This window comes from Pristis pectinata, chromosome 33, assembly GCF_009764475.1.
Source record: "Pristis pectinata isolate sPriPec2 chromosome 33, sPriPec2.1.pri, whole genome shotgun sequence".
NCBI classification, from domain to species: Eukaryota; Metazoa; Chordata; class Chondrichthyes; order Rhinopristiformes; family Pristidae; genus Pristis; species Pristis pectinata.
This window is the reverse complement of record NC_067437.1, coordinates 11,238,513-11,252,270: the sequence shown is the minus strand read 5'-3', so window position 1 is coordinate 11,252,270 and position 13,758 is coordinate 11,238,513. Positions and strand designations below refer to the sequence as shown.

General features: G+C 45.5%; 1 protein-coding gene across 1 annotated transcript in view; it reads right to left on the bottom strand.

Moving 5' to 3' along the window:
- Positions 1-5,799: 5,799 nt before the first annotated feature.
- cacng2a (calcium channel, voltage-dependent, gamma subunit 2a) overlaps positions 5,800-13,758 on the bottom strand; it is a 119,868-nt gene continuing 111,909 nt past the window's right edge. The window contains exon 4 of the mRNA XM_052043128.1: positions 5,800-7,825. Coding sequence (XP_051899088.1) covers positions 7,293-7,825 — 533 coding nt within the window. The 3' untranslated portion in view covers positions 5,800-7,292. The remainder of the gene's footprint in view (positions 7,826-13,758) is intronic.

Here is a 13,758-nt window from a genome sequence, read left to right as displayed (position 1 = left end):
GATGAGGGGGTTGGTGGATTAACTGGCCGCTGTAAGTTGCCCCTAATGTGTAGCTGAGTGGTAGAACCAGAGGGAATTCATGGGAACTTGGGGAGAATGAAATCTGGGTTTGGTGTAAATGGGTGCCTGATGGCCGGCATCGACTTGGTGGGCTGAATGGCCTGTTGCTGTGCTGTGCAACTCTATAACAACATGATGCATCTCAAGGTGCTTCCCAGGAGCAACACCAAACAAAAAATTCTTACTGAGCACAGTGAGATAATTTGGGCAAAGAGGCAGGAGCATCTTAAAGAGGGACAGAGAGGCAGAGAGGTGTAGGGAGAGAATTCCTCAGCTCAGGACCCAGGCAATGAAGGTTGAATTTAAGAGCAGGGAGGTTATGCCCTGACTGTACAGGGTACTGGTGAGGCTGCACCTGGAGTACTGCATGCAGTTCTGGTCTCCTTACTTGAGGAAAGATATACTGGCTTTGGAGGCCATGCAGAGGAGGTTCACCAGGTTGATTCCGGAGATGAGGGGGTTAGCCTATGAGGAGAGATTGAGTCACCTGGGACTATACTCGCTGGAATTCAGAAGAATCAGAGGGGATCTTATAGAAACATAAAATTATGAAAGGGATAGCTAAGATAGAGACAGGAAGGTTGTTTCCACTGGTAGGTGAGACTAGAACTAGGGGACATAGCCTCAAGATTCAGGGGAATAGATTTAGGACAGAGATGAGGAGAAACTGCTTTTCCCAGAGAGTAGTGAATCTGTGGAAGTCTCTGCCCAGGGAAGCAATGGAGGCTACCTCATTAAATATATTTAAGACAGTTAGATTTTTGCATAGTAGGGGAATTAAGGGTTATGGGGAAAAAGGCAGGTAGGTGGATTGGAGTCCACGGCCAGATCAGCCACGATCTTATTGAATGGCGGAGCAGGCTCGAAGGGCCAGATGGCCTCCTCCTGCTCCTATTTCTTACGTTCTTATGTTCTGAGGTATGAGCTACCAATTCTAGAGGGATTCGATTCCGGAATGCTTAAGAGTCCAGAGCTGGAGGGCCGTGGAGATCAGAGAGTTAACCTTGGAAATAAGGGAAATAGGAATAGGTTCATCAGTCTGTTGGGTCACTCAGTCCAATAATGGGAGAATCATCCACTTCAACATCCTCTTCTCACCTTCTCCCCATATGCATGACCCCTTTATCACTGGAAATTTATCTATCTCTTTATTTAATCATTTGTCCACTGCCTTCAGTTCCACAGATTCACCACCCTCTGGGTGAAAGGTATAGGCCTGGAAGATGTTGCAGAGATAGGGAAGGAGGGAGGGACATCAGGGAGGGATTTGAAACCATTGACGAGGTTTAAAATCCCCCTGCTGCTTTGCAGCTATTGAAATGCCTTTGAAGTATAGATACTGCTGTATTACACACAGCAAGATCTCACAAACAGTAATATTTCTATGTTTAACCCTTCGACCTCTGCACTCCCCTAGTTCTGATCTCTTTTGAGCCTCTCTGGATTAGTCCCTCCGCTACTGGCGGCCGTACCTTTGGCGGTCTGGACCCTGAGCTCCAGGAATTCCCTCCCTAAGCCTCTCCACAAACAACGATGGAGGGTGCCTGCCCTAGAATTGTGCAGCCCCACTTTCTCACCAATATTCTTTGCTGCACTTAGAGTTTTCCTTCTTCTGGTTAAATACCTGCAGGTCATGGCACAGTTAAGGATTAACACAGTCGAAACTGCAACCATTACACATGTCCAACCCTTCAGGGACTCTGGTGTGCTAGAAACCTAGATACAGTCCACCTCATGGTTTATTTTTACCCATCAGATTCTTAATAAAAGCTATATATTTAATTAATTAACCACTATGAATTTATTGCAAGCTAAATGCCGTGATTGTACCGGAGTGGGATTGGGAGGCAGGGAGGGATAAAGGGGCAGAGGAGGAAAGCAGAGAGATGGAGGCAAATGACAGAGAGGAGGCAAAAGGGAGGAAGGTAAATGCCAGCTGGTCACTGAGCTTGAGTGCATGGATAAGATTACAGAAGAGTGCAAAGTAGGTAAGTTTGATCCTTCAGGATCTAAGAACGACAAATCAGAGTTTTTTTATATAACAGTTAAACGTTAGGAACTGTGGAGATGCAGAGAGAGATTTAGGGGCCTGACTGCAGAAATCACTGTGTAGAAAGACTTAAAAGGCCTTTGGCAGCCATCTTAGGGAGTGTGAATGTTACTGGTGTACAGAGCTCTGGTTAGACCCTCTCTGGAGGAACAGTATTCACTTTTAAGGAGGGGGTGCAGGTTGCACAGAAGGAGGCCATTCCGCCCATCAGGTCTATGCTGGCTTGGCATGGACAAGTTGGGCCCAAGGGCCTGTTTCCATGCTGTATAACTCAATCTGGTTTGTCCCATTCCAGTACCCTCTTCAATAGCCAATTATTTTCTCTCAAGTGCCATTCCAATTCCCTTCCATAGAGTGGTACAGTACCGAAACTGGCCCTTCGCTTCACTGAGTCTATACCTAGGGCAATTTACCAGCCTGCATGTATCTGGGATGTGGGAGGAAACTGGAGCACCCAAAGGAAACCCACAAGGTCACAGGGCAAAACTTCACCTGAGGTCAGGGTTGAACCCAGGCCTCTGGTGCTCTGAGACTGTGTCTCTACCAGCTGCACCACTGCACTGCCATAGTGCTGACCTGCCAGAATGCTACAGGAGGTCAGGGTTAAATTATGAAGGGGTGGGGGGGTGGGGGGGTTGCCCTCAACTTGTGACACAACAGTCTGCAGCTGCTGGAATCTGAAGCAACCAACAACCTGCTGGAGGAACTCAGCTGGCCGAACAGAATCTGTGAGGGGGAAAGGAATTGTCGACGTTTTGGGTCCTGATGCAGGGTTCCGACCCGCAACGTCGACAATTCCTTACCCCCTACAGATGCTGCTCGACCCCCTGCGTGCCTGTGTTGCCCTTTAGTGTGGAAGATTAAGAGGTGACCTGTTTGAAGTGTGCAAAGGGTTTTATAGGGTGGAGAGACAGAAACTATTTCTTCCAGAGAGTGGAGAAGGGATGGAATCGACAAGCTTTAAATTCCAGCCAGCCCTCTCAGGCTCAATGTCAGGAATTACCTCCTCAAAGGGCGGTAGAAATCACCCCCTCCCCAAAGCTGCTGAGGCAGGACTAATTAACAAAATCAAAGGCGAAATTGTTGTCAGCGAGGATATTAAACACATTGGAACCAAGGTTGAGACTAAGATACAATCAACTATGATTTAATTTGAAAAATAGAACGGGCTGGAAGGGCCAAATGGCCTCCTTCAGTTCCTAGTCGTCATTTGGAGGGTAAAGCAGTGGAATGGTCTGACCGCAGTTTGCCAGCACCAACTTTCTATCTGCTTTTCAAGTGAATCCAGAGTTTTTCTTTCGCACTTTCTCTGCTGTACTTTCCCTGTTTCCATGGGACCTGTGGAATACAGCGACAGTTTTCAAAAAATTAACAACTTTTCCCAGCCGGGGAGCAGTGAGCTTCACTTCTCTCACTGCCTTAGGAGGGTTCCAGTCCCAAGCCAGACACAGCAACCTGGCGCTCCCGGTGCATTACTGAGGAAGAGTTGTTGGAACTGCTGTCATACTGATGATGTATTAGATCCAAGGCCATGTCTTAGGTGAATGCAAAGAAGACCTTGAAGAAGAACGGAAGAGTTCTCCCAATATCCTGAGGCCAATATTTAATCAACCAGATTATCTGGTAGTGATCACTTTGCTGTTTTGGGAGGTTGATGTGTTGCAAATTGGCTGCTGTGTTCCCGAGATTACAACAGTTCAAAAGTAATTCATTGGCTCAAAGGCTTCTTGGGATATCTTGAGGTACTGTGTGAAAGGTGCTATAGAAATGCAGACTTCTCCTTCCTTGCCGTTCTGTAAGGTGGCGGGAGTGTGCTGTCATCTGTTGGCTTCTGATGCAGGCAGTGATCTTCCTGTTCCAGTCCGTGTGCACGTTTCCCAACGTTAACTTCTTGCCTCTTTTCGCTGTGTAAATCTCGATCTCCTGCCCTTGCTGATCTCCCTCTTCTTGTGCCCGCACCCATCCCTCCCTCCCTCTCCTGCCCTTTACCCCACCTGTGACCTGCGCTCTGGACTGGAGCCTGGTGAAGGAACGGGAGCAGTTCTTCACTCTCTTTCCCCCTTGACCTGAGAGGACCGATTTCACACTGGGGCTCACTGTAATCAACACCGAACACCTCCGGCATCTTAGACAGCCGACAGTCAGGAGTCTCGGGTTGACTCCTGACTTTGATGTGTGTCTACTATAGACACAAACACACACACTCAGAGTCAACACCACCCATTACCACACACACACACACACACACACACACACACACACAAATCAACACACAGTCAACAACACCCATCACCACATACAAACACACACACACACACAAATCAACACACAGTCAACAACACCCATCACCACACGCATACACACATACAGTCAATACAGAGTCAATAACACCCATCACCACACACACAATCAACACAGTCAACACCCATCACCACACACACAATCAACACATAGTCAACAACACCCATCACCACACACACACCCAAAACGCCACCCATCACCACACACACACACACACACACACACACACACACACACACACACACACACACACACAGTTAACACGACCCATTTCTACAGACACACACAGTCATTCATACAATTAATCTCCCTCTCACACTGTCTCACCCATGCATTCAATCTTGCTTATACACACACACAGACACACACACAATCTCTCTCATGCGTATACAAACACACACTCAGAACCTCTCTTTCTCTCTCTTGCAGACAGACACATACAGAGCAGTGTGCACCAACACAGACCCACAATCAGCAGCATTTATGTTGAAATACATGGGTCCAAATGTACTGGAATGCTGCAAGTCATATTTTAATGCAGAACGCAGCCCAAGGCACTTGACACAGGTGTAGGGAAATAAAGGAAGCCGTGCCAAAGGAGGACAGAGCAGTTATTGAACAGAGAATGAAGGGGAAGGAGAACAGCTGAGGGCCTGGTGACCGATGGAAAGGCTGAAGAGGAGACTGAGATGGAGGGAGAGCAGGAGGGGCGATTAGAATTGAGGAAGAAAAAATAATGTGGTGGAAAAGATAAAAGAGCAGAGAGAGAGAGCTGGGAGAGACACGGATATACCCGGGATGTGACCGTTGCTGGCAATTCATTTCCCATCTCTAGCTGCCCTGGCAAGGGCTTCTCTGTGAACATCTGTGCAGTGGTTTGATAAACCCAGGGCTCGTTCGCCCATTTCATCAGGCATTTGAGAATCAAACAAACATGCCCCTTATGGACGGATACCTGCCACACTTACTCATTCTGAACCTGAATTGGACTCAAGTCTCTCTTCCCAATGAGATTAGGCCTCATCTGCCTTCAAGAGGGAGCCATCGAGCCCAAAGGAGGGAGTGAAAAACACCAACTCTGCCAGCATCCTGGGTATGAGTTAGATAAAAAGACCAAAGTCCATACAGGGTACAAAAGGTAAGAGAAGCAACCCAAGTCTTGCCCGAAGTATACAAGCCAGTTCTAGCTGACCCAAAAGTGAGTTGGTCAGCCATTATCTACTCACTAGTCACAATGAACCAACACAGCTAATTGGTGCCAAAGGGTCGGGGCAACCTTGCCCCGTCACTCCCCTAGATGTGGAAGGCTCCTATGAATAAAATTGGGATGAATAAAAAAAATCACAAAGCTTCTTATAAAAGATTTTATTTGAATGTCTCAGGTTTTTAACAGTCTGCAAACAAAAAAAAAGAATTGTAACAATTGGGATAAATCAATGGATTTGATTTCTCCCCATGAAGTGAATCGATAATTACAAGTTAAGCGGTCTCATTCTCTTTTTTTCTTATTTATTTATTTAACTGTAAATCTCTTTTGGTCAAATGAAAGACGTTTCCATTAAAGTTCTGAGAATTGTATTATTTATATTATTCAAAGTCCTCCTCCGGTTATACTTTTACCTCAGTGCCACTTTAATCCTTCCACTTCTCTTAAATTGTTCCACCGGAGACCACAACGAATCCTGTTTTTGTTTAACTTTATTTTAAATATTCTATCATGGCCCTTTCTGATGTTAAATTTTAAGTTTCTTTTTTTGTCTTTGTCCAAACCATAGAAAATGTTTTTTTTTATTTTGAAAAAAAAATATATGAAAGCTTTTTTTAGGTAAATTTTATTTATTTTTTAAATTTTTTTATTTTTTTTTAAATCTGGCGTGAAATGTATGGAATGACACAGCACCACACTCGCACAATAGGTTTTCCTGATTTAAGGAGGTCGCTAGGGTGCCAACTCTCCCTCGTCCTCCCCGTTGTCCCAAACTCACTTCAAGTAAAAACCTTCCGAAATTGGAATTGTTTACCCAAACATTAAAAGAAACATAAACCATAATCCTGGAGATAAAGTATTGTTCCCTCGTTGAACTATCTCCCATCCCTTCAACTGAAAATTCGTGCTCTCTACACAATACTCAATTTAAAATTTTATCAAATAATAATTTTAAAAAAACTTTGAAATTCTTGATTTGAGCTTTTGGTTGGAAGAGGGGAGTTGGTCCATCCATTGCATGCAAATTTCTCAAATCCACAGCTTGTCACTCTCTTATAGAATGTCTTTTAAAAGAATAAATATTTTGTTTTATTTTACTTTCCCTTTTGACACGTGGTCGTTTCAGTCAGCGGCTGAGCAAGTTAAAAACTGATGTTTCTTGTTGCTGTCTTTATTCCACATCTTCTGTTTCACTGGCCTGTGTCACAGCAAGGAATGAATTGCCATTCCTGGATGTTGTAAAAATTTCTCCTTAAAGCTCTTCACCTCAAACAAGGGAGACAAAGTCCCTTCCATTGTCATCACTCTCGGTGAGGTATAAGGCAGGTGGGGTGAGGTGGGATGGAAGCATTTCAACAATAAAGAGCGCTTAAAACATTTAATAAATGAAGACAAATACTCCCTCTTCCTCACTGTCTCCCTCTCTCGCTCCCTTCAATCCATTCTCTGGTTGGAGTTTAGGCCGGAGATCTCTCTCCCCATATCTCATTTCTTTCTTAGTTTTCGGTTTTAAAATCATTTTTTTGACAAACTTTTTGCATTGTTTTTTGCAATGGAATTCGGGTTTCATGCAATAACTTTTAATATTTTCATTAATCCATTTTTGTAAATTATTATTTTTCCTCTTAAATTCTGTTCGTACTCTCTCTTTCTTTCTCTCCGCCGTTCAGCTCTTTATACAGGCGTTGTTCTTCGGTTGACCGTGTTGGTATGCAAGGAATCCTTAATGTCTTTCTGGATGCAGTTGTGGACCTGTAGGAAATTGTGGTCTCGCTCAGAGTTGTAGGTGGCTGTTGAGGTGGTGGTCTTCAGGGGGTCTCTCGTGAGGGTGTACATGGATATCTCGGTGGACGGCAGCGTGTTAAAGCCTTTGAGACCGACGGGTGAGGGGTCCCTGGAGTGCGAGGGTTCCGTGGAACGGGAGCTCGATCGGCTGCGCCGTCTGTAGCGGTACCGGTAACTGGGAATCCGAGTGATGGCAGAGGACTGGAGATAATCTGTAGATCTTGTCCCTGCCCTTATCTGTTTGTGTCTGTCAATGAACATGTGAACTGCTAGCACGCCCACCATCTCAGCGATGATGAAGGACAGTGCTCCAAAATAAAAAGACCACCCGTAGGAGTAACTGTTCTTTTTTGAATCGCTCTTCGCTGGATCTCCCGCGTTGGCTGATATGTACACAATGATTCCGATGATGTTACTCAAACCTGTGGGAGAACGGTGGGATGGGGTGGGGTGGGGGAGGTGGAGAATAAAAGGACACCAGTTATTAACATCCACGCGAAGGGACTTAGATTTTCCGGGCTGTGGGAGGGAAGGAAGAAAAGCGAGAGAGTGGGGTCGGTTGGAAAGCTCCGTCCAAGACGGGCCGAACGGCTTCCTTTTGCTCCTGAGCTAACGCGAACATTGTTGTCCCTCTCTGCTGGTTCAGGCTGCTGTCCATCTCTGCTGTACATCGGAGCACCAGCCTCCCGAGGGCACAGAGGGAGTGCCACAGGGTCGGAGGTGCTGGTCAGTACCTACCCCTTAATTCATGCCCCCAAATCATAGAACATAGAACAGTACAGGAACAGGCCCTTCAGCCCATTATAATTGTGCTGACCGAGCATGATGCCAAATTAAACTAATCCCTTCTGCCTGCACATGATCCATATCCCTCCATCCCCTGCATATTCATGTGTCTATCTAAAAGGCTCTTAAACACCACTATTGTATCTGCTTTCATCACCACCCCTGGCAGTGTGTTCCAAGCACCCACCACTCTCTGTAAAAGACTTGCCCCACACATCCCCTTTAAACTTTCCCCCTCTCACCTTAAAGCTATGTCCTCTCGAATGACACACTCCTACCCTGGGATAACAGATTCTGGCTCTGTACCTTGCCTCTCATAACTTTATAAAGTATCATCTGATCGTTGTCACATTGAAGGCAGTGGGGGCTTGCTGTGCACAGACTGGCTCCTGTGTTCCATTGGCGCATGTTACTACATCCATTTTTTGTGAAGCTCTCTGCATCAACTTCCTTTCTTTGCAAGGTTCATGTTTTTCTCCTGAGTTCTGTGCTAGAAGGTGAATATTAATCTTAAATACACACTTGTTAAAGCAGAACAGTGCTCCTATAATGGCACATACACAAGAACCTCTTTCTAAACTGTGACACACTGCACTCTCCCCTCCGTAAACAGTGACACTGTCATGTAAGCTCTTGCCAGGTTGCTCTGTAACAAATAACACAATGCAGTCCTAGTGTGTCCTGATAAATACTGACACACACCTCAATGCATCTTATAAATGCTGACACACCCCACATCCCTGTGTAAGCAGTGACACACTCCTGGGAAACCATATAGATACTGACACACACCCTACACCTTTCTGTAAACAATGACTCCAAGGATTCCCTGTAGATAATGACAAGTCCCAGAGGATATCCTAAAAATACTGATGCACACCTGTAGATCCCTGCAGGAACTGACAATCCCTAAATTCCTCTGTAAACAATGACGATCTCCCAAGGATCCTTGTAATTACTGACACACTCGTGGGGACCTGCTGTAAATACTGACACACACTGGGGACCCCCTATAAATACTTACACACACCCCAATCCTTTGTAAATACTGACACACTCCCAGCAAGCACTGACACTTTCATCAAGATCCCCTGCAGATACACAGTCCCCAAAACCTTTTATAAACACCAATACATTCTCAGGGAACCCCTGTAAATACTGACACACTCACAGGGACCCCTGTAAATACTGACACACTCCCAGGGAGCCCCTGTAAATACTGACACACTCCTAAGAACCTCCTGTAAGTGGTTATACCTTCACTGAGACATCTTGTAAATACTGACACACTCCTGGACTCTCATTGTAAATTCTGACACACTCCCTGAAACCTACAAATACCGGCACACTCCTGTGTCTCTGTGCAAACACTGCTGCACGCCTATAGAGGTTCTCTAAATACTGATTCATGACACTGTAAACCCACTGTAAATACTGTTGCATTCCCAGTGACCCCCCTATAAATATTGACATACTCAAAGAGATCCCCTATAAACACTGACACACTTTAGAGACTCCTAATAAATACTGTCATCCTCCCCAGAGCCCACTGTAAAAACGGACAGACTCTCAGGGAGTCCCTGAAAGTAATAATGTACAAACAGGATCTCCTTATAAAAGGTGATGTACTCTTGGAGATGCTGGTACACTCAAGTACACCTTGTATAAACTTTCAGTGGGATGTATTCCTACATCCCACTGTACATACATACACAATTCCAGGGACTTCTAGGAAATAAGGACACAGTCCTGGGACATCCTGCCTAATAAATTCACACTCCCAAATATCCCCTATAAAGACTGACACCTGCCCAGCACTTCCCATAAAAACTAACAAGCTCCAGAGTCCGCTTCTAAAACTGATGAGCTCATGAGGACACCACATAAACTTCGTACAGAGCAGAGGATAGCATGTAAATGCTGGGATAGAGTCATAGTCATAGAGACACAAAGGCCCTTCAGCCCATCGTCCATGCTGACCACCAACCATCCATTTACACTAATCCTACATTAACCCCATTTCTTTTATTCTCCCCACAGTCTCATCAACTCTCCCCAGATTCATAACTCACCCACACACTAGGGGCAATTTACAGCAGCCAATTAACCTACCAACCCACGTCTTTGAGATGTAGGAGAAAACTGAAGCACCCAGGGGAAACCCACACAGTCACAGGGAGAACGTGCAGACTCCACAGAGACAGCACCCGAGGTCAGGATTGAACCTGGGTCTCTGGTGCTGTGAGGCAATGGCTCTACCAGCTGGGCCACTGTGCATCCTGACACAGCGGAACCTGAACAAAAACACAGCTACTCATTTAAATTGTGACTCGCTCCCAGGGTCCCCTGTAAATACTTGGCACTTCTGAGACCCCATTGTAAATACAGACACACCTCCTAGGATCTGCCTGTAAATCCCTGGGACACTCAGTAAACACTGGGAACTTACAGTAAATATTGATAGCTTCCAGGGATCCCCATAAATTCTGACACATTCCAGCTTCTAGTGACACCAGGTAAATACTAACACACACTTGGGGTCACCCTGTAGATACTGACACACTTCCAGGGATTCCTATAAATTCTGACACATTCCCAGGGATCTCCTGTTAATACTAGCAACCACCCCAGGGATTCCCTGCATCTACTGACACACTTAGAGTGACCCCTGTAAATACTGATATACACCCAGAGCCCCCTGTAAGTAGGCACCCAGTGGCTCTACCTCCCTGGAGTTTGAGGAGATTCAGTATTTAACCAAAGACTCTTACAGATTTCTATAGACGTACGGTGGACATGCCCTCCTCGTTACTACCATCGGGGAGGAGATAGAGGAGCCTGAAGACCCAAGCTCAATGATTCAGGAACCGCTTCTTCCCCTCCATCATCAGATTTCTGAACGGTCCATGAACCCATGGACACTTGCCCATTATTCCTCTTTCGCATTATTTATTTTTTTAAAACTTACAGTAATTTTTATGTCAAATTTCACGACATATGTCAGTGATAATAAATCTGATTCTCATTCTGATTGAGATTGTGAGTGTTTGCATCACTGCCAGGTACAGACGCTCCAATGCACAGGAATGCAAGAGGCTGCAGAGGGTTGTAGATTCAGCCAGCTCCATCACGGGCACAACCCTCCCCACCATCGAGGGCATCTTCAAGACGCGGTCCCTCAAGAAGGCGGCGTCCACCACTGACCCTCGCCACGTGGGACAAGCCCACTTCTCATTACTACCATCGGGGAGGAGGTACAGGAGCCTGAAGACCCACACTCAACGTTTCAGGAACAGCTTCTTCCCCTCTGCCGTCAGATTTATGAACAGCCCATGAATCCATGAACACTATCTCATTATTCCTTTTTTTGCATTATTTATTTATTTTTGTAATTTATAGTAATTTTATGTTTTTGCACTGTACTGCTGCCACAAAACAACACATTTCACATTATTTAAGGCAGCGATAATAAATCTGATTTTGATTCTGTGAATACCCTGGGGACCTGTGTAAATACTGATGCACTCCAAGGAGACTCTTGTAAATATTTGACAAACACCCCAGGGGGCCCTGTGACACACTTGTGGATACCATAAGTACTGACACAATCTCTTGGATCCTCTGTAAGTACCAAAACATCCCCAGGGACTCTTTAAACACCGTCCCACCTTGTAGAACCTTTCAAACGCTCAGACACTAATGCGGGATGTTTTTAAATGCAGACACATTTCCCAGCCCACTCCACAAATTCTGACACACTCCCCCACTAGGACTCAGTGTGAATGATGATACAATCCCAGAGACACCCTGCAAATGAATATATATATTCCCAAAGAGCTCCCATTAAGACCCCCTGTAAATACTGATACACTTCCAGAGATAACTTATAAACAGACACACTCCTGGTAAGGGAGACACAAGGGACTGCAGGTGCTGGAATCTGGATGCTGGAGGAACTCAGCGGGTCAGGCAGCATCTGCAGAGGGAAATGGACAGTCGACGTTTCGGGTTGAGACCCTTCATCAGGACTGAAAGACAGATGGGAGTTCGCAGCATCAAGAGGTGAAGGGGAGGGGTGGAGCTTGGTAGCTCACCCTTTTACACTGGCTATCTCCCCTCTATCTTTCCATCCAGACGAAGCATCTCGAACCGAAATGTCGACTGCCCGTTTCCCTCCACAGATGCTGCCTGACCTGCTGAGTTCCTCCAGCAGTTTGTTTGACACTCCTGGTAATAACTGTTAAACACTGACATTTGGCATCCCCCTGTTGGTTTTGACACAGTGCCTAGGAAAAACCTAGGGACTCCAGATAACTGGACACTTGGGAAACACCTGCACTTCCCGGGGTCTGCTGCAAATATTGACCCTTTCTTGAGGAACTCCTGTCATTACTAGAAAATCTGCAATAGATCCCTTTAAATATTAGCACACTCCTGGACACTGCAAACACTGGCCACTACCCAGTACCCTCCCTAGATACAAAGACAACCCTTGGCCCTGCTGTAAATATGTTCTGTTTACAAAGAAAACACTCTGTATACAAAGAAACACTCTGAAAGACCCTCTATAAATATTGACAGACAACTGGGAGTACCAGTAGACACACTCCAGAGGCCACCTGTAAATACGGACACACTACAGGCAACCCTTGTAAGTACTCCAGCAGTCCCAAGGTTCTCATTAAATATTTCCACACAACCCAGGACACTCTAAATCACTCAGGGACTCCCACAAATATCAACACCCTTACAGGGAACACCCTATAAATATTGACACACACCTAGGTTCCTCTGTAAAAACTGGCACATTCTCAGGGATTCTGAAAATGACCCTGGGACTCCCTGTAAATACTAACACACCCCCAGGGACTCCTTGTAAATGCTGGCACACTCTCAGGGACACCTTGTAAATACAGACACACTCTCAGATGCCCCCTGTAAGTACTGACACACCCCCAGGGACTCCCTGTAAATGCTGGCACACTCTTAGGGACCCCCTGTAAATATAGACACACTCTCGGGGACTCCCTGTAAATGCTGGCACACTCTCAGGGACCCCCTGTAAATACTGACACAGTCCCAGGGACTCCTTGTAAATACAGACACACTCTCAGATGCCCCCTGTAAGTACTGACACAGTCCCAGGGACTCCCTGTAAATGCTGGCACACTCTCAGGGACCCCCTGTAAATACTGACACAGTCCCTGGGACCCCATGTAAATACAGACACAGTCCCAGTGACTCCCTGTAAATTCTCACATACTTGTCAGGATACCTGTGAAGACTAATACACACTCCCTGAGAGTCATTTAGAAACCCAATACATTAGAGAGTAAAATCATTGAAGAGATGTTTAAAAATAATTTGCTGCAAAAATAAGAGTATTTAAGTGTTTACTGGCAGGTATATTGTGTGACTCTAGGTATCAATGGTTCCAACGTCACCTGTCTCCTATTTACATGTGAGTAACACCAGCATCAATTACTGAAGATGGATTAGGAGTTGCTGTTAAACACACTCTTAATCACATATTTTCCTTGCGTGAGCCAAGTGATTTTATTGATGAATC